The sequence below is a fragment of the Nicotiana tomentosiformis genome, chromosome 7, assembly GCF_000390325.3.
Source record: "Nicotiana tomentosiformis chromosome 7, ASM39032v3, whole genome shotgun sequence".
NCBI lineage: Eukaryota > Viridiplantae > Streptophyta > Magnoliopsida > Solanales > Solanaceae > Nicotiana > Nicotiana tomentosiformis.
The window spans coordinates 54,649,537-54,676,119 of NC_090818.1; the positions used below are offsets into that span (position 1 = coordinate 54,649,537).

A 26,583-nucleotide genomic window follows, 5' to 3' on the forward strand; every position below is an offset into this window, starting at 1 on the left:
TGCTTGGTTATTATACAGGAATTATTAACGCGTTCTTGTTAATCCTAATTTCAAAGGAATATAGGTGTTAGGTTAGCTTGAATAGGCAAGTAGTACTTCGGGAGAATACTACGAGTAATATTAACCCTGTCAACCAATAAACTAGATCAATTAATTAGACAATTTAAATGGAAGACTCAACAAGATTGTTAGCTAACCCATATCTCTAGAATATTTTCTCCCATTGAATTCGACTCTAAGTTTGCCGACTTGTTTTCTATAATCTCTTAGTCTGCTACTATAGATTAATTTAGTTAAACATTCATATTTTAGAAAATCAATGGAAAAGATTAATTGTTTTAGTTTAATTTAGTAATAGTTAATCACAAATCCCTGTGGATACGATATCTGGACTTACAATCCTATATTACTTGTACGACCACGTATACTTGCGTGTGCGTTTGGGAGCAACATTTATGTATATTTTTGTTATGGAACTGCAATTGAAACCTGAACTTTTTTAATTTAATAATGATAGATTATTGTATTAAAATGAGACGAAAAATAAATTTAAAAAACTGAGAATTTAAATTTCCAAAATAAAGTAAGATCATATTAGTCTCGATCCATATGATGATCTATTCATGAGAGCAGCTTTGAATAGTGTTTGACATGTAAATGATAATTATACCGAGATTGAATTGTAGGGAGTTGAACAAAAACCTATAGATCGGTGAAATAAATTATCAATGCAGTAGGAGCATGTATTGTCCAACTTAAAGTGTTAGTAATAATATTACTGTTTACCCTTAAAATGGGTAACAATTGAATTTATATGCGGTTATGTGGACTAATTTAATACAAGTGATCAATAACGTTAAATAACTGAATTAAAGATAGAAATAATGACCAAACCAGTTGTGATGTTAGGTCCGAGCTCGGGCCTGAACTTAGTGATTAGTCTACCCTCAGTTCGAAGCCAAATACCTATGAAGGTCTATGAGCAAAAATAAGAACTTTGAATAAGTTTAGAAGCAGAGAAAACAAATGTATATTGCCTTGATATGCGTGTTACAATGTATCCATTGAATAAAAATTATCTCCTTTATATAGTAGGAGAGTTTCATCCCTAGTACAATTCTAAGAAAGGTAAAAATCCTCTTTTTCGTTAATCACTGATCTGCTACCGATACAGGCCGAGATCCGCGCCGTGATATCTGGTTGGACGTAGATATTACGGCCCTTCGTTAGTCGTGTGCAACCGTTTGGTAATGCTCTTCCGAGGTCTTGAAACTTGAATCTGATCTGGGGGGCGTGGTCTCATTGGCTCCAGTGGTAGGCGCTTCGTTCGGGCCTCAGCACGAGAGGTTCCTAGCTTCGATTCTGATTCCATGTAGTTATTCCCTTGCTTTATTTTCCCCACCGGGAAATCGGAGTGCTCATTAGCCTCGGTTTTACCCGTATACAGATAGTCCTCTCGTTTCTCAGAGAGTAGGTTTGCCAAAATGATGGGAAATGAAAGATGTTCGCTGGTTCCTTCCTCCGTACGTTACAACCGAAACAACGAAGAAGTCAAAATGTCCCATCAGTCGTGTCGTTCTGACTCCAGACATGTGTCAACCATTGGTTGGATGCCTCCGAATGAAGCTTCACATACCTCCCAGGGTCCCCTATAAAAGTTTCCATCCTTTGCTCTATTTCCACTTTCCGATCAAGCTTCCGTCTTCAAATTTCCTAGTTATCACCAACTTCTATCAAACCTTCATGCCTTCCTCTTTGATCTTCAAATTTTTCATAATTGTTCTTAGGTTCTTACCTAGATTATCTTTAAACCTTCATACTTTGTTCTTCAGCCTTCAAATTTGTTCCTTCAAACCTTCAAACGTTTCATTTAAATTTTCAAACTTTATCAGATAGCAATGGCCAAAACTTCCAAATCAGTTCCTCAACAGGCTACCTCTTTATCTTCCTACCCGGCCACGAATGCCGAGGTGAGTGCTTCTGAGGCAGCTATTCCTGAAGCGGCCACTCCCGAGGTGGCTGCTCTTGAGGCATCTGCCCCCGAGCCTCCCATGAAAAGTTTTATACCCGGGGGTTGCTCAATTGCAGATGACTTCAAAGTCGAGAAACCCTCATCCAAACAAAATCAGGTTAAAGGAGCATCGGTATATGTGCTCTGTTACCGAAGATGTCATTCCCGTGGTCCGAGAGGACTGTAACTAGGAAGGCAAGAACGTAATAGTCCCCGAGCCTGAGGATGCCATTACTACCCACGTGGAGGGGTATTTAAGTGTTTACACTTACCCCTTTACACTAGGCCCGGTAGACCCAATTGTTTTGGATTTTTGCAAGAGATACGAGGTGTGCCTTGGGAAAATCCACTAGTCTCTTTGGAGGATCGTGATCCTTCTTTGTTATTTTGTGAATAACACTGAGTCTCTTCGGTTCACCATCGACCACATGCTCCGTGTAACGACCCGACCGGTCGTTTTGTGAATTAAAGTCCTGTTCTGATGCATAAGGTTTTGAACAACTTTGTATTATGTGTTATGACTTGCATGCTTGGTCGAGTTCAGTTACCGGATGATTTGGAGTCAATTTGGAAGAAGGATTCTAGTTTTGGAAGCTTAAGCGGTAAGAGTTGATCGGAATTTGGATTTTGTGTAAACGACTCCGGAATGGGGTTTTGATGATTTCAACAGCTTCGTATGGTGATTTTGGACTTAGGCGTGCGTCCAGATTTGGATTCGGAGGTCCGTAGGGTAATTTGAAGCATTTCAGCGAAAGTTGGAAAAGTTGAAGTTTTGGAAAGTTCAGGGGTTTGACCAAGAGTTGACTTTGGTGATATTGGAGTCGGAATGAGATTCTGAGAGTTAAAACAGCTCTGTTATGTCATTTGTAACTTACCTACAAAATTTGACGTCCTTCTTGGTTGATTTGATAGGTTCCGGCGTGAGTTTTAGAAGTTGGAAGATTTGAAAGTTCATGAGTTCGATTCATGGCGTGATTCGTAGTTTTGACGTTGTTTGATGTGATTTGAGACCTCAAGCGAGTCTGTATTAGGTTATGGAACTTGTTAGTGTGTTTAGACGGGGTCCCGGGGGCCTCGGGTGTGTTTCGGATGGGTTATGGGCCATTTCTTCAAGTATTAGAACTGTTGATTCTGTCATCTGGTTTCCTTCATCGCGTTCGCGTCCGTGTATCCGCGTTCGCGTTGTGTAATTTTGGAGGATAAAATATTTCTTCTTCGCATTTGCGTTCTTCTGTGTGCGTTCGCGTAGGAGTGTAATTCCTTTCTTCGCGTTCGCGTAGCTCAGTCGTTGGGCCATCAAATTTTCCTCTCCGCGTTCGCGAGCATACTGTTGCATTCTTGTAGCACGATTTGGTAGCCTTCATTTTTCCTCTTCGTGATCGCGAGTGATGTTCCATCATGATGCATTAAACACCTGGGCAGAATATATAGTACTCTACTCCCAAGGTTAGCTATTTTTAACATTTATGGAGTTCTAGAGCTCGGCTTTGAGCGATTATTTGTAGGTTTTTCAAGCAAATCAATTGGGTAAGTGCCCTTCACCTAGAATTTATTATATTCCATGATTCTATCTTTATTTTTATCATTAAATTAGTGTTTTGAGTTAAGGAAAAATGGGGATTTTGAAGAAAATTTTCAAAATGTAAAATGATGATTTGAGTGACGAATTGGTATCGGAATTTGATAATTTTGGTATGGTTGAACTCATATCGGAATGGGGATTCGAATTTTGTGAAATTTGTCGGGTTCCGAGGTACAGGCCCAGGGGTCAACTTTTGGGTTGATTTTTAGTTTTTGATAAAGATTCAAGCTTTATTATCCAGAATAGTGTCTTATAAGTTTTATTTATGCTTTGAAGTTATTTTGGCTAGATTTGAGCCGTCCGAAGGTCATTTCACTCGAGAAGATCGTTTTAGAGTGTCGGTCTATCTTCTTTGAGGTAAGTATCTTGCCTAACTTCGTGCGGGGGAACTACCCCTTAGGAATTGAGTCTTCTATGCTAATTGTATCATGTAAAGTCCGTAGGTGACAAGTACGTGCCCGGACTTATTTGTGGAAAGTTGATCTTTTAGGGCTCTTAGGTCCTTACGTTCACTAGATATGAAGTTATTTTGCCATTATTGAGCTCCCTATTTACTAGTTTCACCTCTACGTGTTTTAATTGGAATTAATTATTTCATGATCCACCCTTATTGCCTATTTGACTCTTATGTGCCTTAACCGAAGTTCTTACCTCTTCTATTTCTATGCTATCCCTCCCTAATCATTTTTTCTTAATTGAAATTATAATTATCTCTTCTGTAATTGTTCATCCTTAATTGAGGTTATAATTATATTTCTGTTGTGTACCCTTAATAGAATTTGTCGTATCTCTTTCGTAATTGCTCAACCCTAAAAGAAGTTTAGCTATCCTATATCTTAGTTGACTTATCCTTATTTGGAATTATTGACCCGTGATATCTCCCTTGTTGTTGAATTGTACTTTGTGGGATCGTTGTTGCATATCATTTCTCCCTTGTTGAGCTATTCTTATTGTGACTAGTATTATCTATTGTGTTTATTCTTTGTGAACTCGTTCTGCCATTTCTTTGAGATCAAAATCTCTTGAGTTGGGTAGCACGAGTTTTCTATCGTTTCTTTGTGTAGCACGAGGTTTCTGTCATGTAGTTGTTGTTGTGATGCACGAGGTCTCCGTCGTGCGGGTGTTATTGCGTTGCACGAGGTTTCTGAGGTGCTATTATTACTATTGATATATGCACATGCGGCGTGACAAGGCGGGCTATATATGTGGGTCGTGCATGTGGCGTAACAAGGTGGGAATATTATTATGCACATGTGGCGAGACAAGGCGGGCATTTACTTATTTATTGCGCATTTTACGAGACAAGGTGGGCTATGTCAGGTATTGATGTGTGATGACTTGTGATGGCCTGGGGGCGTTCTTGTGGTTGATATTTTTGTAACGGCGTACCTACCTGTGTGAGTTTTTATCTTGTGAAAATTTGTGGGGAACATTCTTACGTGTTGTTCATTTCTCTATACTTACTAGTTGGCTTGAGCTGTGTTAGAACACTTGTACAAGCATACACATAGTTAATCACTCCTATCAGTTTAAGAAGATGGTTCTTGAGATTATTGAGTATTTATACACAATCTCGTCTACTTGCCTTCTATGTGATAATGGTTCTATTGGCACATGAGTCGTCCGTGCAGTTACCAGTTAAAATAAGGGCACAAGATGCCAAGTGTTTAGGGTTCACAAAGTGGGACCTGTGACTTGTGAATATTTTGAGGTATGGTACCTCGTGGAGATTATTGTATAAAACCTGATGTGAAAGTGGTTATTCTCATCTAGTTGCTACCTGCCCTTCCTTAAATTGTGTTTACCGAATTTAGACTGTGTTCAGCTTACTCTACTGTGTTATTACTTGTTATGTTCCGCTGCTAATTGTGTGTTTCTATTTCTTATTGCAAGTACCATATTATCGTTGTCATTATGTGTAGCCTTATAGATATATCGTACTCTGTTAGTTCTACACTTATACTCGCTCAGGTTATTTAGTCCAATAGGTGTCTTGACTGTTCCTCGTCACTACTCCACTGAGGTTAGTCTTGATACTTACTGGGTACCGCTGTGGTGTACTCATACTACACTTCTGCACAATTTTTGTGCAGATCCGGGTATTTCAAAGTCAAATGATCATTAGCTAGCTGTGCGGATTCTTACTGTGGAGACTCAAGGTAAACCTGCTACTGCGTTCGCAGGCTTCGGAGTCACCTTCTGATGTTGTTTTTACACTGTTTATACTTATTTCGAAATAGTTGTATTTAGAGGTTTCTAGCAAACTCTGTAGAGCTTATGACTTGTACTACCGGTTTTGGGATTGTAATTCTTGTATGGAGATTTCTAATTTTCATTTGTCAATTGTTATTTATTATTGTTGTTAAATATTAGGCTTACCTAGTCCTTAAGACTAGGTGCCATCACGATTTGGGTCGTGACAAGTTGGTATCAAAGCTCTAGGTTCATAGGTGCTATGAGTTATAAGCGAGTTTAGTAGGATCTTGCGGATCGGTACGGAGACGTCTGTACTTATCTTCGAGAGGCTACAGAACTATTAGGACAGTCGCACTCATTTCATTCTTATCGTGTGAGTTTATTGATCTCGGGGTTTGAGCTTTTATCATTCTATTCTCTCGCAGATGGTGAGGACACGGGCTGCAGTTATCGATGACGTTGCTCCCGGAGTAGGTGTCACTAGAGACAGAGGCAGAGACCGATGAGGAGCACGTGCCGCAGCTAGAGCACCTACCAGAGCAGCAGTTGAGAAACCTCCAGCAGCTACGATTGGGGGACAGGTACCGGAGGCGCTTGCTGCTACCCTTGGACTTCAGGAGACTTTAGCACAGTTCCTCAGCATGTTTGGTACATTGGCTCAGGCAGGGTTGATTCCAGTTGCGCCAGCTACTTCATAGATCGGGGGAGGGACTCAGACTCCCATCGCCCGTACTCTAGAGCAGCGCGTTCCCATTGGTCAGGTTCCAGGTGTCATGGCGACACAACCTGTGGTTCCAATTCAGCCCGTGGTTAGGGCAGCAGCATCTGAGGAAGAGCAGCTTAGACTTGCAAGGTTCAAGAAGTATGACCCTCCTACTTCCAGTGGTTTGGCTTCAGAGAGTGCATAGGGTTTTCTAGAGGAGTGCCATCACATTCTCCACACTATGGGTATTGTGGAGACGAGTGGGGTTGATTTTACTACGTTCCAGCTTAGAGGAGCGACTTATCAGTGGTTGTGAGCATATGAGTTGGGTAGTCCGGCTAATACAGCTCCACTTTCATGGGCTCAGTTTTCAGAGATGTTCTTGAGAGAGTTTGTACCTCAGTCCCTTCGGGTTGCATGGTGCGTGGAGTTTGAGCAGCAACGCCAGGGCACTATGTCAGTGTCAGAGTATACCGTTAGATTCAGTGATTTGGCCAGACATGCACCTGCTTTGGTCACTACAGTTAGAGAGTGTGTCCGTAGATTCATTGAGGGACTCGGGCATGATATCCGGTTCATCATGGCTCAGGAGTTGGAGACAAATATTTCATTTCAGTAGGTGGTAGAGATCGCTCGCCGATTAGAGGGCATGTGGGACCAGGAGAGAGAGGACATGCAGGGCTAGGAGAGAGAGGGCAGAAGAGAGAGGATAGGGAGGCGAGGAGGCCTCGCAGACCGGAGAGATCCACTGGTCCTAACTTTGGAGGTAGGATACAGCATGGTAGAGGTTTTGTGGGTCAGCCAGTTCAGTTTGCACTTCAGGCTTCGCACAGTGTTTCAGGTACTCATGGGTCTCAAAGCACCAGTACCGCACAGTTCCCACAGCCGCATCAGTAGAGAGGTTGCTTTGAGTGTGGAGATACCAGTCACATGGTGAGAGATTGTCCCGGACTCCGGACAGATGTGTCACAGTGGAGTATTCAGGCGAGTAGAGGGCACCCAAGAGGGGGAGGCCCGCCCCGTTGATGTGTTTCATACAGTAGGTCTGAGGCCGCTGCGCCAGGTGATGTCATACAGGTATGCTTTCAATTTGTTATAGAGGAGCACCATTCGTATTTTGTTTCGGTTCTGCTTATCGAGGTGAGTCCTCCTATTTTGCTTCACATGTGGGTGAGTTTCATGATTTAGTATTTTGCCTATGTGTTTACCCTGGTTGGGAGACTCTGTAGTGGTAGCACGTGTCTATCGTTTGCTTTTATTAATTATTGAGAGTTATGAGACTAGAAGTGAATTCCTGTTGTCCATTACGGTAGGTTTTGATGTGATTCCTGAGTAATTTGGTTACGATCTGTGATTTAGATGCTCTACCGGGGTAAGAGTTCAGTAAGTGTTGTGATTTTATTAGTGGAAATGAGTTAGTGGAAGGTTTCGGTTGGTATGATGTGTATTCTACTTGTTATTCAGAGTTGAGGGTGAGACCCTCATGATTTCATGTGATTTGATATGTTTGAGTCGGGCTACGTGCCGCAGTGGAAGTTATATCAGGATAAAATCCTTGTGATTTGTTCATATAACTTGATTCTTCCTTGTAAATTGATTCGTATGATGGTACTGATAGAGAGTTGTGTTTGTCGGGCTTATTTGATATTTCTCTTATGTGTTTCTCCTTACATATTCAGTCATTTTCGTGCTGTGCTTATTTAAGTTTCAGCTTGCGTGGTATGTGCCCGGTGGCGTTAGATGTGATTTGCTGATTCGGGTGAATAGTTATGAGGTCTTCATATTTCTTGCAAAATTGTCAGTGTTGTGGAGGGTTGAAACGGGGTTCTAATGGATTTGAGGCTAATGGTCGGTGCTGGCGTTAATTTCGGGCAGCTATTGTGATCAGATATGTTATTATGGGCATATGTGTGATGTGTTACGCCGTGTGGTTGTACCTTGTGGGTGTAGGCATAAGTTGTTACAGCTGGTTGAGGTTGATATCGGGTAAGGAGGTAGGAATTGGGTCTTTTGGAGACGGACGAATGGTGAAGATTTTTGGCTCTAAGGCTTATTGGTATTGGTGGAAGGGATAAATTGCAGTTGAGATGGTATCGTCAGGCTTATGTGGATTGGGGTGACGAGGGGTAACCCGCGGGTGTATGTTGGATGAATACATTCAGTAATTTGATGACTTTGGGACGATTCTTGGCACGTTCGAGGACGAACGTTTGTTTAAGAGGGGGAGGATGTAACGACCCGGTCGGTCATTTTGTGAATTAAAGTCTCATTCAGAGGCATAAGGTTTTGAACAGCTTCGTATTATGTGTTATGACTTGCATGTGTGGTCGAGTTCAGTTACCGGATGATTCGGAGTCAATTTGGAAGAAGGATTCTAGTTTTGGAAGCTTAAGCGGTAAGAGTTGATCGAAATTTGGATTTTGTGTAAACGACTCCGGAGTGGGGTTTTGATGATTTCAACAGCTTTGTATAGTGATTTTGGACTTAGGTGTGCGTCCGAATTTGGATTCGGAGGTCAGTAGGGTAATTTGAAGCATTTCGGCGAAAGTAGAAAAAGTTGAAGTTTTGGAAGGTTCAGGGGTTTGACCAAGAGTTGACTTTAGTGATATCAGGATCAGAATGCGATTCTGAGAGCTGGAACAGCTCCGTTATATCATTTGGGACTTGCCTGTAAATTTTGACGCCATTCCGGGTTGATTTGATAAAGATTTAAGCTTTACTATCCGGAATAGTGTCTTATGAGTTTTATTTATGCTTTGAAGTTATTTTGGCTAAATTTGAGCCGTCTGGAGGTCATTTCGCTCGAGAAGTTCATTTTAGAGTGTCGGTCTATCTTCTTTGAGGTAAGTATCTTGCCTAACTTCATGTGAGGGAACTACCCCTTAGGAATTGAGTCTTCTATGCTAATTGTATCATGTAAATTTTGTGTACTGAGGTGACGAGTACGTGCCCGGGCTTATTTTTGGAAAGTTGACATTTTAGGGCGCTTCGGTCCTTATGTTCACTAGATATAAAGTTGTTTTGTCATGATTGAGTTCCCTATTTACTAGTTTTACCTCTACGTGTTTTAATTGAAATTAATTGCTTCATGATCCACCCTTATTGCCTATTTTACTCTTATGTGCCTTAACCGAAGTTGTTACCTCTTCTATTGCCATTCTATCCCTCCCTAATTGTTTTTCCTTAATTGAAATTATAATTATCTCTGTTGTAATTGTTCATCCTTAATTGAGGTTATGATTATCTTTCTGTTACGTACCCTTAATTGAATTTGTCGTATCTCTTTCGTAATTGCTCAAGCCTAAAAGAAGACTAGCTATCCTATATCTTAGTTGACTTATCCTTATTTGGAATTATTGACCTGTGATATCTCCCTTATTGTTGAATTGTACTTTGTGGAATCGTTGTTGCATATCATTTCTCCCTTGTTGAGTTATTCTTATTGTGACTAGTATTCTCTATTGTGTTTATTCTTTGTGAACTTGTTCTACCGTTTCTTTGTGATCAAAAGCTCTTGAGTTGGGTTACTTGTCGTACTTTTGTGTTATTGTCATTGTTGTTGTTGTACTCAGTACTGTGTAGCACAAGGTTTCTGCCGTGCGGTTGTTATTGTGATGCACGAGGTCTCTGCCGTGCGGGTGTTGTTGTGTTGCATGAGGTTTCTGCCGTGCTATTGTTACTATTGATAGGTGCACATGCGGCGTGACAAGGCGGGCTATATATGTGGGTTGCGCATGTGGCGAGATAAGGCACGCATTTACTTATTTATTGCGCACGTGGCGAGACAAGGTAGGCTATGTCAGGGATTAATCTGTGATGACTTGTGATGTCTGGGAGCATTCTTGTGGTTGATATTTGTGTAGCGGCGTACCTACCTGTGTGAGTTTTTATCTTGTGAAAATTTGTGGGGAACATTCTTACGTGTTGTTCATTTCTCTATACTTACTTGTTGGCATGAACTGTGTGAGAAAACTTGCACAAGCATACACATATTTAATCACTCCTATCGGTTTAAGAAGATGGTTCCTGAGATTATTGAGTATTTATAAATACCCTCGTCTACTTGCCTTCTATGTGAGAATGGTTCTATTGGCACGTGAGTCGTCCGTGCAGTTACCAGTTGAAATGAGGGCACAAGATGCCAAGTGTTTAGGGTTCACAAAGTGGGACCCGTGACTTGTGAATATTTTGAGGTATGGTACCTCGTGGAGATTATTGGATAAAACCTTATGTGAAAGTGGTTATTCTCATCTAGTTGCTACCTGCTCTTCCTTAAATTGTGTTCACCGGATTTAGACTGTGTTCAGCTTACTCTACTGTGTTATTACTTATTGTGTTCCACTGCTAATTGTTGTTTCTATTTCTTATTGCAAGTACCATATTATCGTTGTCATTATGCGTAGCCTTATAGATATATCGTATTTTGTTAGTTCTACACTTATACTCGCTCAGGTTATTTAGTCCAGTAGGTGTCTTGACTGTTCCTCATCACTACTCCAATCAGGTTAGTCTTGATACTTACTGGGTACTGTTGTGGTGTACGCATACTATGCTTCTGCACAAATTTTGTGCAGATCCAGGTATTTCGAAGTCAATCGATCATTAGCTAGCTGTGCGGATTCTTGCTGTGGAGACTCAAGGTAAACCTGATACTGCGTTCGTAGGCTTTGGAGTCACCTTCTGATGTTGCTTTTACACTGTTTATCCTTATTTCTAAACAGATGTATTTAGAGGTTTCTAGCAAACTCTGTAGATCTTATGACTTGTACTACCGGTTTAGGGATTGTAAGTCTTGTATGGAGATTTCTAATTTGCATTTGTCAATCGTTATTTATTATTGTTGTTAAATGTTAGGCTTACCTAGTCCCTAAGACTAGGTGCCATCATGACCTCCTACGCAGGGAGATTTAGGTCGTGACACTCCGTCTATACAATCCCTGAATTTTCTGAGGGAGATTAATCAAGCTCACTCGCCGGGCTAGCAAGGCCCCCTTCTCGAGTATTGATGAAGATCGATACTGAGGCTGGCAGGGACGCTTCGTTCGGGTGAAGACTGGAGACTTGATCCCTCCCGAGTTCATGCCATTCCCCGAGAAGTGGAATGCATCTTCTAAGTGCAGCCGTTTCTTAAGTGTTAATTTTTCTTCATTTCCTTTCTCATCATTCATATTTGTGGTTGTGCAGCTATTTCCCGAGTTCCAAATGTGGTCCCCTAGATCAAGGAGTGGATCGAAGGCATCTACAAACATATGTCATACTTCGAGCATTCATGGCATAAGCTTTCAAAAGGTCGATGGGAGGCCCGTTCTCATGGTAAGGTTCTCCCCCGAATAGCTATTATCGTGCTCTTAACTCACATTATACTGACCTTTCTTCTTTCTTTTATAGGTTTGCCTAAGACCACCAAACTTAGGCCTTTGGAAGGGGATGAGGACATGTCCTTGTCCATTGATCCCTCCGTTGAGAGGATAGCCCTGGGCTGCCGTGGGGGAAAAGAAGAAGAGGAAAAGAAAATCTTCGGGCTCCCCGGGTGCCGAGGTGAAGCCAAAGAAGAGGGTGGCACGTAAGCCCAAGAAGAGTACCACCTCTCGGGTGCCAGAATCCGACTCGCTTCTCCGGTTCAGGGATGAGTCGGAAGAAGATGACATTTTTGTTGTCCACGGATCGACACCCTCGGGGAGCAGGCGGCAACCGAGGAGAAGAGCCATAAGGCCGACCTCCTTCAAACTCAAGAGGCCGATATGGAGACAGGGGCTGGGACCCCCTAGAAGCCGGCTCCGCTCCGAAGGAAGTGACCGGTGTAATAGACATTGTGAAGACGCCCTCCTACACTGAGTCCATGCTTTAGGAGGCCCAAGCAGGAAAAGAGAAGTCCAGTGAAGGGGTTTATGGCGCGGACGACCCCCTTCATTATTTCTTCGATGGTGTGGACTCATCCACTTTGAAAGCTTTTTCCGGGCTAGGCGACTGGAAGTCCCGAAGAAGGACATATCTTCGGAAATTGGCAGGCCGAATTCGAGCCCAAAATTGATTAATCAGTTTCCCGCTCCGAGTGTGGACCCTGGTTGTAAGAGAGAGGTTATCCTACTGTCCTGGAGGATGCTCCGGGTTCTATATATTCCCGTGGGCGTAGCTAGCTACCTCTGATGCCTGGTGACTGAGGAGGACTAGGCAAAAATGAACGAGGTGGATGTGTTGTACATTTTCAATGAGGCACGGCATGCACTAAACCGGGTAAGGCATCATTACGTCTTCTTGAATTTTTACTTAGGTTTTGATATATCTCACGACTTTCATTGTTTTGCAGGCCTCGATACTTCACCAGGAGAGCTTCCTCCGGTACCGTGTCGAGGTAAATTGGCTCGAGCTCGAGCTCAAGGAGCAGGCTCAAAAGAAGGATATGTACAAGCTCCTCAGCGAGCAACTAGATAGGACCATCAAGGACCTTCAGGCCGAGCTGGATAGGGCTCAAAAGGAAGCATCGGCACTAAGGCAGGAACATGCCGACCTGATTGAAAAGGTAAAGGTCTTTGAAGTTATAAACGAGTAACTAGTCGCAGTGGCTAACGACAAAACCTCGCAAGTCCAACAGAAGATCGACCAAATCGACCAACTCCGAAAGGAGATGAACGAGATCCAAGCCATGGTCGATGGGTGGAAGAGCAAAATAGATTTGCTAGCTTCGGAAAAGGAAACTGCCCAGACTGAGTTGACATCGGTAGAGATTCAACTCTGGGTGGCGAAGGAGAAAGCTGACAAGCGGGCTCAGCTAAATGATGATCTCCGAGCACAGCTGAGCACGGTTGTCGCAGAGTGGTACACCCTCGGTAGAGAGTACGAGGTAATGAATTCCAAGTTGGAGACAACCTCTGTCGATGTTGAGGAGATGGTGGCCCAATACAAGGCCAATGTCGAAGCAGCCGAGGCCCGCCTGAAGACCAATACTGAATATATGAGGTGGCTGTATCGAAGGGAGACCTTCAAAGAAATTCACGCCCGAGGCTTTGATCTGTCGGCCAAGATCGAGGAAGCAATAAAGTTTGAGGCCGAGGTGAAGAAACTTTTTGAGCCTGAAGGTGCCGAAGGCTCCGAGGGTTTTGAGGGATCCAAAGGCTCCGACGATTCAGGCAACGAGTCGGGCCCCGGTGAAGATCAAGCATGAATGCCTTAGAAATTTTTTAGATTTTTGTCTTGTGTTTGTTTTTGTTTATTTTGAGACCGTTTTTGTTGGGCCTCTGTAAATATATTCCGGAATACATAAAATTTTCCTTTCTGGCAATTTCAAGTTTCTACTTTTTAGCATCTTTTCATAATTTCTATTTTTGCAAATATTTCTAATGCCTTAGCATAGAATCAAATGTAGCAATAAGTCGTTCATTTTTCAGAGGTCCAAATAGAGCCTGACATTGATGCAACTTTATTTGCTCGAGGCTTCGAAAACTCGGTGTGACCGGAAGTTTTCCCAAGATGCTTAAGTGATTTTTAGATGATGCTTTTTCCTAGGGTAACCTTTTTGCCGGTTTTAAATTTTTATGAAGGCCTTATGTTTTGATTACGAGCTTCGGACATCTCCGAGCCATTTTTTAGGGTGGTCATAGCCTTTTGTGTTTAGGCACTACCTAATAGGCTTTGTGCCTTCGGAATTTGGTAGCCCGAGTTGCTTGAACTTTTTTCGGACAACAGTCTCTGAGTAGGGGTAGCCCTCGGGCTCGATAGTCCCCGAATAAGGGTAGCCCTTAGGCTCGGTAGTCCTCGAATAGGGATAGCCCATAGGCCCGATAGTCCCTGGATAGGGGTAGGGTCTATGTTTTAAGAGGCAAAAATTCATAATAGCAAGGTGAAAATTTACTTTCATTTCTGTGTGTAAAGTACATGATCGAAAACGTGTAAAAGCTTGTATCATGGCGAAGGTGGCCTATGTGGGCACGGTTCACTTGACCGCTTGGCCCTTACAATAAATCCTAACCACCGAGCCTAAGCTATTCAAGTACGAAGTTTCCTTCTTTCCTTGCCAAGAACCTTAACCCGAGGGTGATGGCCCCCAGTATTCGAGGTCGATCTTGAGAATGCTTGGATACTGTTGATGCACCCATTGACTCCGGTTTAAGACCGACCTTCGAATCTAAGTTAGCACGATTTATTGTTGCCTCATTAAAAACCTTACCGAAAAATCCGTTTGGGATAAAACCGGTTCAAGGAAAAAAGAGTGCAACGCGTGCTTTCATACCTAATAGTCACATTCTCCCTTGATCGTTGCCTGCAAGTGTTAGTCCGATTCATAATATTATAAAAAAGTAAATGAGATTGTACCTTAGCAGTAGTACCGAAATTCATAATATTATAAAAAATCAAATGAGATCGTACCTTAGCAGTAGTACCGCTTTAATTGCATCATGTTCCAGTTGTTTGGTAGTTGTGCACCATTTTCTGCTTTGAGTTTGTACGAGCCTTTGCCAGTAATTCTGACGACTCGATATGGTCCTTCCCAATTCGGTCCTAGTTTTCCCTTGTTCTGGTTCCGGGTGTGTAGTGTCACTTTCCTTAACACCAAGTCCCTGATCTTGAAGTATCGGAGGTTGGCTCTTTGGTTATAATATCTTTCTATCCGTTGTTTCTGGCCGGCCAACCCAACTAGGGCGGCCTCACGTCTTTCATCCAATAGTTCCAAGCTCGTGCTCATGGCCTCACTGTTCGATTCTTCGATCTCATATCGAAACCTGAGCCTCGGTTCTCCCACCTCGATTAGTATTAAAGCTTTGGCACCATAAACCAATAAAAATGGGGTGATCCCAGTACTGGACTTCGAGGTCGTGCAATATGCCCATAGGACTTCGGGCAAGATTTCTTTCCACTTTCCTTTAGCATCGGTCAACCTTGTTTTAGGTTTTGAAGTATGGTCTTGTTCGTTGATTCCGTTTGTCCGTTCCCACTAGGGTGATAGGGTGTTGATAAGGTCTTTTTAATCTTGTGATCTTCAAAAAAATTATTTACTTTGTTGCCGATGAATTGCTTCCCATTATCACACACGATCTCGGCCGGTATTCCGAATCGGCATATTATGTGATCCCAAATGAAGTCAATAACTTCCTTTTCCTGGACTTTCTCGAATGCTTGAGAATCGACCCATTTAGAAAAATAATCAGTCATAAACAGTATGAACTGATCCTTACCAGGTGCCCACGGTAGGGGACCGATGATGTCTATTCCCCATTTCATGAACGTCCATGGGGACAAGACCGAATGGAGTAGATCTCCGAGTTGATGGATCATTGGTGCGTGGCTTTGACAGCTGTCGCATCTTCGTATAAAGTCCTTTGCATCCTTCTCCATGTCGATCCAGTAATAGCTGGCTCTGATTAATTTCCGAACCAAAGATTCTGTCCCCGAATGGTTTTTGCAAGTGCCTTCGTGAACTTCTCTTAAGACATATTCGGTATCTCCCAGCCCCAAGCATATGGAGAGTGGGCCGTCGAATGTTCTTCTGAACAGAGTCCCTTTGAATAGGCTAAACTTGGTCTCCTTCGTGGGCAACTTCCCCGTTTTAAATAATCTATGTATTTGTTCCTCCAATCCCAAGTTAAACTTGTTGAGTTGACTTCGGTATGACCTTCTTCCACCACCGACTTCATGAGCTGTATGACTGCTCCCAAACAGAATTTGTCATCATCAACCGATGATGCCAAGTTAGCCAGGGCATCGACCTCGCTATTTTGATCTCGGGGCACGTGTTGCAGGGTCCATTCCATGAATTGATGCAGCGTTACCTACAACTTGTCTAAGTACCTTCGCATCCGTTCCTCTTGTACTTTGAACATCCCATTGACTTGATTTACCACAAGGAGTGAATCATACTTAGCTTCGATCACATAGGCCCCAAGGATTTTAGCCAATTCGAGACCTACAATCAATCCTCATACCCGGCCCCGTTGTTAGTCAATTTCACTGTTCTAATAGATTGCCTAACTATATTACCCGTAGGTGGTTTCAGCATGATGCCGAGCCTGAACCCCTTTGCTTTCGAAGCATCGTCTGTAAAGAGGGTCCAAACTCCCGAGGTTAACAATAGTTCCCTTTCGACTTTGGGTACTAAGGCCGGCAAAAAGTCAGCTACGAAGTCTGCCAAAATTTGTGATTTGATGGCGGTTCGGGGCCGATACTCAATATCGTACCCGCTAATTTCAACTGCCCATTTGGCCAACCGACCCGAGAGGTCGGGCTTGTGCATGATGTTCCTCAATGGGTATGAGGTCACCACACATATGGGGTGGCATTGAAAGTATGGTGTTTACTTTTTGGAGGCGCTTAGCAAAGCGAGCGCCAATTTTTTCAGGTGAGGATACCTTATTTCGGCCTCGCCTAGAGTTCTACTAACATAGTAAATAGGAAATTGCGTACCTTCCTCTTTTCGGACTAAGACTCCACTTACCGCCATCTCGGATACCGCCAAGTAAAGGTACAGCTGCGCATCTGCCTTCTGAGTATGGAGCAGGGGTGGACCTAAAATGTGTTGTTTGAGTTTTTCCAAAGCTTGTTGTCATTCCGGGGTCCAATAAAAATTATTCTTCTTCTTCAATAGTGAGAAGAACCGATGGCTTTTATCTGAGGACCTCGATATGAACCGGCCCAGGGTGGCTATACTCCCGGTTATCCTTTGAACGGCCTTGACACTGTCCACCATGATGATGTCTTCTATAACTTTGATTTTATCAGGATTGATCTCGATCCCTCGGTTGGACACCATGAACCCGAGGAATTTTCCAGATTCGACCCGAATGCACATTTTTCCGGGTTCAGCTTCATATTATACCTCTTTAATATACCAAAGGTTTCCTATAAATGTTTCAAATAGTCATCTGCTCGCAGGGACTTGACTAACATGTCGTCAATATAAACCTCCATTGATTTTCCTATCTGCTCTTCGAACATCCGATTTACTAGGCGTTCAAAAGTAGCTCCGATGTTTTTTAACCCAAATGGCATTACATTATAATAGTAGGTGCCGAATTTAGTGATAAAAGAAGTCTTTTCTTGATCGCTCGGGTCCATCCAAATTTAGTTGTACCCGGAATAGGCATCGAGAAAGTTGAGTATCTTGTGCCCGACCGACGCATCGATCACGTGATCGATGTTAGGCAAAGGAAAAGAGTCCTTAGAGCATGCCTTGTTCAAGTCTTTGTAATCTATGCACATTCTTAATTTATTCCCTTTTTTGGCACTACCACTATGCTAGCTAACCAGTCCGGGTATTTTACTTCCCAAATGGAACCTATTTTAAGGAGTTTAGATACCTCGTCTTTGATGAATGCATGCTTGACTTTGGACTGAGGCCTCCTCTTCTATTTAACCGGGTGGAACTTCGGATCCAAACTCAACTTATGAGTGGTTATCTCCGGCGGAATCCCTGTCATATCAAGATGGGACCAAGCGAAACAATCTATGTTAGCTATAAGAAATTCAATGAGTTTTTTCCTGAGCTTAGGAGTTAACCCCGTGCCCAAGTATACCTTCTGATCGGGTAAGTGTTCGATCAATATGACTTGCTCCAACTCCTAGACCGTTGATTTGGTGGCATCGAAATCATCAGGGGCGATGAATGACCTAGGGATGCTGTAATCATCATCCTCGCATGCTCCCTGCTCCTCCGGTTTGGTCGGGGCCTGTATCGGTGATTGTTATTTAGTTTCTTCCTTCCTAACCGGCTCTGTGTTCTTTGATGTCGAGAGCACGGTCATCGGGATCACCTCGTCGACTGTGAACATTTCTTTTACGGCCGGCTGTTCCCCGTAGACCATCTTGATTCCTCCTGGTGTGGGGAACTTCAGTGCCCGGTGTAATGTCTAGGGTACTGACCTCATGTTGTGAATCCAAGGCATTCTGAATAAGGTGTTATACCTCATTTCCCCTTCGATCACATAGAATTTGGTATCCTGAATCATCCTGGCGGTATTCACTGGCAAATATATTTCTCATTTGGTAGTTTTGCATGCCATGTTAAATCCATTCAACACCCGGACTACTGGCACTATTTGGTCTTGTAAACCTAACTGCTCCAAGGCCTTCGATCTAATGATGTTGGCCGAGCTACCTGGGTCAATCAACATACGTTTAACTCGAGATTCATTTATAAGTACGGATATTACCAGTGTGTCATTATACGGTTGTACGATGCCTTCATCATCCGCATCATTGAACGAAATGGTTCCCTCCAGGATACAATCCCGTGTTCGCTTTTCCCTTGTGATGTACACTTTAGTGCCCTTTATTATCGATCCCTAGGGGACATCGACCCCTCAAATGATCATATTGATGACGTGTTGAGGTTCTTCTTGTTCGGTATGTTTGTTGGAGTCCCTGTTCCTGAAGTGATTTTTGGCTCGATCGCTCAGAAATTCCCGGAGATGCCCGTTATCGAATAATCGGGCCACTTCTTCTCTTAATTGTCTGCAGTTCTCGATCATGTGGCCATGAGTGCCATGATATTTACATATCAAGTTAGGTTCCCTCTAGGTAGGATCGAACTGCAGAGGTTGAGGCCATTTGGTCTCTTTGATGCGCCCGATGGCAGATACGATGATGGCTGCATCGATGTTGAAGTTATACTCTGATAATCTCGGAGGTTCCCTTCCCCGGAGCGGACTATCGAAACCATTTTTGCTCATCAGGCCTCGGTTATTGGGCCCTCGATCGCTTTTCCTTTTATTCCTTGTAGAGTTGCGCCCGGACCTGTTTCCCCTTTGATCTGCACTGTATAGTTGATACCGATCTCGAATCGGCCTTGATTCATGATCGACGACTCTCTTAGGCCTGTCTTCGGTTCTGATGGGATAAACGGACCCGGAAGGGGCTCCAAGTTGGTCATCCTCCACTCTGATTTTTGACTAGTACATGTCGTGGACGTCGACCCAAGTTATTGTCGGGTATTCTACCAAGTTTTGTTTCAGCTGCTGCGAAGCCAAGGAGCTTCGGGGGTTAAGTCCTTGAGTGAATGCCTGAACGGCCTAATCGTCCGCAACCGGAGGCAGGTCCATCCATTCCATTTGAAACCTTGACACGAACTCCCTGAGCATCTCGTTGTCCCTTTGCTTAACTTTGAAAAGGTCCAATTTTCTGGTCTCGACCTTGATGGCTCCGGCATGAGCTTTTACAAAAGCATCTGTGAGCATAGTGAACGAATCAATGGAGTTTGGGGGAAAGTTGTGGTACCATATCATCGCTCATTTTGATAGAGTCTCCCCAAACTTCTTTAATAACATCGACTCAATTTCGTCGTCACCCTTAATGGCGCATGTGTAAGAGGTCACATGCTCATTTGGATCTGTAGTTCCATTATATTTTGGAATATCGGGCATACGAAACCTCTTTGGGATTGGTTTCGGTGCCGCACTCAGAGGGAAAGGCTTTTGGACAAATTTCTTAGAGTCCAGGCCTTTCAGTATCGGAGGCGCTCCTGGGATTTGATCAACTCAGGAATTATATGTCTCTACCTTCTTGTCATTTGCCTCGATTTTCTTTTCACCAGATTCCACTCGTTTAATGCTTCTAGCATTTTCATCACTTCAGGGCTGACACCGAACTCAGCTTTCCCCGGCCTTTCGGTCATCTGCTCATTTCTTCGGGTATTTTCCCGGGGCAATTCAGGCTCAACTCTGCTGGGGGCGCGACTATTGTTTTGCAGTTGTGCTATCGCCGTCTGCTGATCCTGTTGCATTTCGAAGATCTATCATAGACTGACCCCGTCGCCTTCGCCTTCGGGTGCTCCCTGAGCCGTTGGTCGAGCTCCTCCGTGAATGATATTTTCGGGGTCAATAAGAAGGTTGGCATCATTGGCCACATGTGAGTTAGCATCGACTGGGTCTACGACTGGGACCCCATTGGGATCAGCAGGGGGCATCTCATTGCTAGGCACCAGATTGTTGTTTTCACCATGATGGCCAGATCCGTCCTCGGCGTTCAAGTGAGCGGATTGAGAATTTGACATTTTCAAGCCGACCTAAAAATGACACCTTAAAGAACAAGTATAAAATAGAGTGTGTTATGGAGATTTGTATCAAACCACCACTATTATCCTTAGCCCCACGGTGGACGCCAAACTGTTTACTCTTAAAATGGGTAATAATTGAATTTATACGCAGTTTTAAGGATATGTGGACTAATTTAATACAAGTGATCAATAACGTTAAATAAGTGAATTAAAGATAGAAATAATGATCAAACCAGTTGTGATGTTAGGTCCGAGCTTGGATCTGAACTTAGTGATTGGTCTACCCTCTGTTCGAAGCCAAATACTTATGAAGGACTATAAGCAAAAATAAAAAATTTGAATAAGTTTAGAAGTAGAGAAAACGAATGTATATTGTCTTGATATGCGTGTTACAATATGTCCATTGAATAAAAATCTTCTCCTTTATATAGTAGGAGAGTTTCATCCCTAATACAATTCTAAGAAAGATATAAATCCTCTTTTTCGTTAATCACTAATCTGTTGCCGATACGGGCCGAGATCCGCGCCGTGATATCTGCGCCATGATATCCGGTTGGGCGCTGATATCACGACCCTTCATTAGTCATGTGCAATTATTTGGTAATGCTCTTATGAGGTCTTGAAACTTGAACCGGATCCGGGGGCGTGGTCTCGATGGCTCCAGTGGGAGGCGCTTCATTCGAGCCTTAGCACGAGAGGTTCCTACCTTCGATTCCGATTCCATGTAGTTATGCCATTGCTTCGTTTTTTCTACCGAAAAATCGGAGTGCTCATTAGCCTCGGTTTTACCCGTATAAAATTATATAACATATAAACAACAAATCCCAGCCTATGAATTCGACAAAGAGACATGTCAAGCAGCTAAGGCTGTATTGAATATTATCAAAGCTAGAAACAATGGAGCGGACCCGCTCCCTCGGGGGAATTGCTGCCCCTATATGAGCTTCGGACAGATTGCTCCCTTCTTCCGAACCTCCCCCTCAAGTTATATAGGTACATCTTGAGGAATATACATTATCAAAAACTTATACGTTAAATATTTGGGGTTATGAATATGAAAGGTATGAGAATTATTAAAATTATTAAAAATATAGGTTATGAAAATAAAGAGGTGTGAGTTATGAAGATAAAAATTTTAAAATAAGATAAATGGAGAAAATGATGAAAACCCCAAAAAAGGAGACAAAAATAAATATGTTTCTTAGCTTGAGGGGTATTACCTCACTTTTCTGTTGCTGCCATGAAATATATCCCGACATGAAATTTCGCAATAAAACAAGATAATGTTTAGGTGATTAGGAAGAAAAATCTCTAAATTACTAGAAGAACATTTGGTTGACGATGTTAAATAATATCCGCATTAAATTATACAAAAAATTATACATATATTTTATGCGAGATAGCATGAAATAAATATATCTATTAACAATGCGCGTAATAAACTATTTAAAGATAAAACATCCTTTTAAAGTAAGTAATTCATGTATCAAGATCTATTAATCATAGATATGATTATTTGGAGAAATCACTTATTCTTTATTATGATTTTAAAAAATCTATGAATTAACTGTGCAAAATGTTATTTATATAATTTCTTTAAAATATTTCAAAGTATACACTACAATGTTTTGTGTTTTTCTTTTTGCAATATATATAAATTTCAACTGCAAATTAGATTCAAAAGTGGACACCTCCTACTCTGTGCAGTGCATGAGAGTATCCTCTTAACTCAATTTCTATCAAAAAAACGCACTTTTTGCTGGAGCCTGGAGAAATGGTAGGATATTGAGCTGGAAAAAAAAGCTAGGGTTTGATATTCATGGCTGCAACTGACAGTGATAACAAGCGACACCATACTGGAGAAGGAAGAGGTGGTGATTGTGAGGCGTCAATGGAAAAACTTCCACACCACATAATAACTCACGTATTGCACAAACTGGATTTGGAATCTCTTTGCACCGCTGCTTGCGTCTCTCGAACTTTCCATTCCGCCGTTACACACCTTCTTTCTTCTCTTTCCTCTCTCGATCTTTCTGTAAGTCAATTTTCTTTAATGCCCTAATTTTATTAGTAGATACAATCAGATGGGACATCCACGTAACCTAATTGAGCACAATACAATAGCAAATGAAGTAAGCAAATACAATTAAATAAATAAATCGTTGTATCTCGAGTTCATTTCTTAAGTTTTGTTCCTTAATTATCTAAAGCTTTGTTTAGATTTATATACTTGTTCAGATTATTACGAAATGAAATGATTGGGAATAGGGTGGATTGGATATCCAGGACTTAATATGCCTGACTCCATTTAGTTTAGGATTTGATTGCATTGATTGTCTTGAGATTGTTTTGGCGCCGAGAATCATTCAGAGTTCATTGCTGGTTGATTTAGGTTGACCTAATTATGTATGCTTTACTAGCAAACACTGCGGAGGCATTTTCTTGGCTTCACTTTGCTACGTGCGCATTGCAATGCAACTGTAGCCGATCCACTCACGGTAAAAATAGTCTTGTGAATCACACCAAAGGGTGTGGCCTAGTGGTCAATAAAGTGTGAGGAGAACCATGAGTTATCAAGTTCAAATCCCACTGAGGAAAAAAATATTAGGTGATTTCTCCCTATTTGTCGTAAGCCTTGGTTGGCATAGTTAAACGGTACCTCTATTGGTAGAGATAGCAGGTACCTGGTGGAATAGTTGATATGCGCGCAAGCTAGTTCAGACACTATTGTCATCAAAAGATAGTCTGATGAATCCTCTTATTATCAAATAGAGCAGCATGGGTGCGGAGAATGTATATAGATTGGGATTGAGACGTAGTTGACTGTCCGTTGACTGTCTTTACTCTGCTAATGTCATTTCTACTTCTGGGATGAACTTTTAACAAGAGTATCTCTGATTTACAGGGATTTTCTCTTGATGAAGAGTCTTTAAAACATGTTGTGAGTAGGGTACAAGGAGCCAAGAGCTTAACGATTGATTGCCTCCAGGTGGAGAATGATTCCTCCATTTTCAATATCCTCCATGAACATATCGTAGACTTGAGTTTGCTCAAATGTTCCTCTCTGTCTTATGACATTCTTCGTGCAATTGGAGAAAGGTGCCCCAACTTAAGGTATTCTCTTCTGTCAAACTTCATTTCTTGCTACTTTCAACAATTGACATGCATTGCCAATTGTTATTAGACGCATCGTTGGTTCTGGTATGAGCTGTACAAGTGGCAATCGTTTAATCGGGGCTTAGAAGGCATCAATCTCCATTTCTATATGGAAATGTTGGATTTTCAGACGCTATTATCCTGGAATTCTCTCTGCATAAATGAATTTTATTAATTGTAATAGTTCACTTGAGCCATTACACTTCAACTTCCAGAAGCAGATTTGCTAACTTAAATAACTTGTGGCGTACAAGTATATTTGTGAACCAATTCATTTATCTGCTAATTTTTTATTAAAATGTTTCTCATTGACCTTCGACGATCTTTCTTAGGCTGTCTGGTATAGAAAACTGAACTTTGAGCTTTTGCACTTGGCATTTATTAACTCCATTCTGTATCATTACCTTCAGAAGATGGAACTGTCAAGATAATTGGAAGTCCATTGTGCTTACACCAGCAAAATGTTGCTTCTGTACTATGTGACTTCTCCTTGGCTTTGTTTTCCAATGTACATCCTTTTTTCTTTCTGAAACAGGTTCTTCCTTATAGAATTTGCTGGGCATGTATTACCGGAACTTTTCAAAACAAAGCTTATAGAAATGCTCCAAAAGATTTCCTTGTTGGAGGTAAAGTATTCTCATGTATAACAATTTTTCCTCCCTTATTCAAATTGTCTTATGATGCCTCTTCAAACTTGTTACTCTTAGAACTAAGAGTTTTTCCTTTGTTGGTCAACCTTATGAGCTCTTCTTTTTCCTGCAGGCCCTGTCAATAAAAATCCGAGGGACCATACTTGATGTTTTTGATTTACAATCTCTTGAACTATTTTTGCCCAAGAGTGTCAAGAGTTTAAAGTTGCAGCCAACGGCTGAACACTTCTCTATCCACTGGATAGATAAGCTCAGAGGTGTCCCTTGGTTCAAATTGCAAAGCTTATCTCTTGTCTTGGACATTATTTCAGATAACCTTTTCATCACAGTTGTGAATTCTCTTCCGCTCTTGGTAGAGCTGGATCTTGAAGACAGACCTCTCACTGAGCCATCGATGCGGTTGGATTTGACCAACACTGGACTACAGTGTCTGGAGGTTTGCCAGCATCTAATTACCCTCTCAATTGTTCGAAGTAGAATATATTATCCTGCTTCATTTAAGAGAGTGGACAATTTGGGCATGTTCCTTCTTTCTGAAGGTTGTGGAGGACTTGAATCAGTGAAACTTGGTGGGTTCACAAAGGTTACTGAAGCTGGCTTTTCATCAATTCTGCACTCATGCCAGAATCTGAAGAAATTTGAAGTGCTGAATTCATCTCTATTGTCAGACTTGGCGTTCCATGATATGAGGGGAGTTGCTAGGTCCCTACTTGAATTAAGGTTGTTATCGTGCAGGCTTCTAACCAGTGAAGCTATGGAGGAATTATCCTCATTTAGTAACTTGGAGGTACTTGACACAAGTGGGTGCAGAAGCATTTCTGACCCCTGTCTCAGCTACATATCAGGTCTTACTACACTCAGGACACTAAACTTAGCAGAAGCTGATATTACTGACAGTGGTCTTGCTATTCTTGGTAGAGGAGACTTACCCATTGCACGGTTGTGCATCAGAGGCTGCAAGAGAGTAACTGACAGGGGAATCGGGTTTTTATTTCATGGAGAGCGGAAAATCTGCAAAACATTATCATCATTGGATGTTGGTCAAATGCCCGGAATATCTGATGCAGGCATTTTTACCATTTCATCTGCTGCCAAAGCATTAACTGATTTATGTCTAAGGTACTGCTTCCATGTGACTGATGCTGCAATGAAGATGTTGGTGGATAGACCAAACCACAAGAGTTGTCTACTGCAAAGACTTGATCTTTATAACTGTCGAAGTCTGTCTGATGATTTGATAATGCTACTTCTGGATAAGTCTCCGTTCCGTGGTTTGCGCTGGCTTGGCGTTGGATCTACTCTCTTAGTCAATAAAAGAGGCAATTTCTCCACAGTATGCAATGGACGACCCTGGTTGGTCGTGTGTTTTGATGGCTGTGAATTGGGGTGCCACGATGGTTGGCAATTTCACAAATCAAATGGCTACTAAATTATGCATTAGTGAACAGGAGACCTTTCTGAAAGAAGAAACTGTATAAATCAAGATAGACTTCATCTTTGCTTTCTCAAGGGCCGACACCACATAGCTTTTCTTTACATTGTTTTAACATCTCAATTAGGCACCGCCTATAGTTGGGTACCACAAGTTGGCCGAGTTTTGTTCTCTACTTTGTACTTCAGTTTTTCTAAAATACAGCTTCACTGTGATGCACTTTGGATAGCCTACAAGGCTACAACCACACTTTTGCGTATGTACTTGTGCTTGAGCTTGGTTATGCTTATTTTAGCCTTACGTTCTTTGTGCGTGTTCCTTATACCATTAAATATAATTTTTTTTTAAAATCACACAAATACATTATTAAAAATGTGCTTGAGTTATAAAAAAAATTAAAGATAGTAGAAGAATCAGAAAAATAGGGATCACGATTTTCTTGTTCATTGAGCCTAAAATATTATTTCTTTCTTTAACTCTTCAATATATTTTGAAAACAATTATATCATAACTTTTTAATGTAAAATTTATTTTTTAATGATAAAAATTCTATCAATTTGGAGAAATATATCTATGTTTTATGATAGAATTATTCTTCAATATTTACCGAGAGTTATTTGATATTGAAATATCTTATTAACATTGATAAATTATCTTCAAGGGAGATTAAAATTGTAAGTCTATTCTATTTAATCATTACTGGCCATTTATGCGTAATGGAATCATCCACTTACTTTTCGTCATTCGTATAAAAAGAAAAGAATATATGCATAGAGAATTTTTTAAAATAATAAAGTATATGTAAAAGACAATTGAAAATTTTGATCCAAAAGGAGATTAAAATTGTAAGTCTATTTTATTTAATCATTACC

The 26,583-nt window shown here is 41.7% G+C and overlaps 1 protein-coding gene and 1 long non-coding RNA gene across 2 annotated transcripts; one reads left to right on the forward strand and one right to left on the reverse strand.

The window, feature by feature from the left end:
- Positions 1 to 22,145: 22,145 nt before the first annotated feature.
- On the forward strand, positions 22,146 to 25,958 carry LOC104097081 (F-box protein At-B). Its single transcript, XM_070181554.1, has 4 exons — positions 22,146 to 22,508; positions 23,379 to 23,587; positions 24,165 to 24,255; positions 24,392 to 25,958. Exons 1-4 carry the CDS (start codon positions 22,293 to 22,295, stop codon positions 25,706 to 25,708), a joined length of 1,833 nt encoding a protein of 610 aa, XP_070037655.1. The 5' UTR covers positions 22,146 to 22,292; the 3' UTR covers positions 25,709 to 25,958.
- LOC138896499 (uncharacterized) lies at positions 23,777 to 24,618 on the reverse strand. Its single transcript, XR_011409706.1, has 2 exons — positions 24,518 to 24,618; positions 23,777 to 24,338 (listed from the first exon to the last, which is right to left on the reverse strand). It is a non-coding gene; the product is annotated as an uncharacterized lncRNA (long non-coding RNA).
- Positions 25,959 to 26,583: the final 625 nt, after the last annotated feature.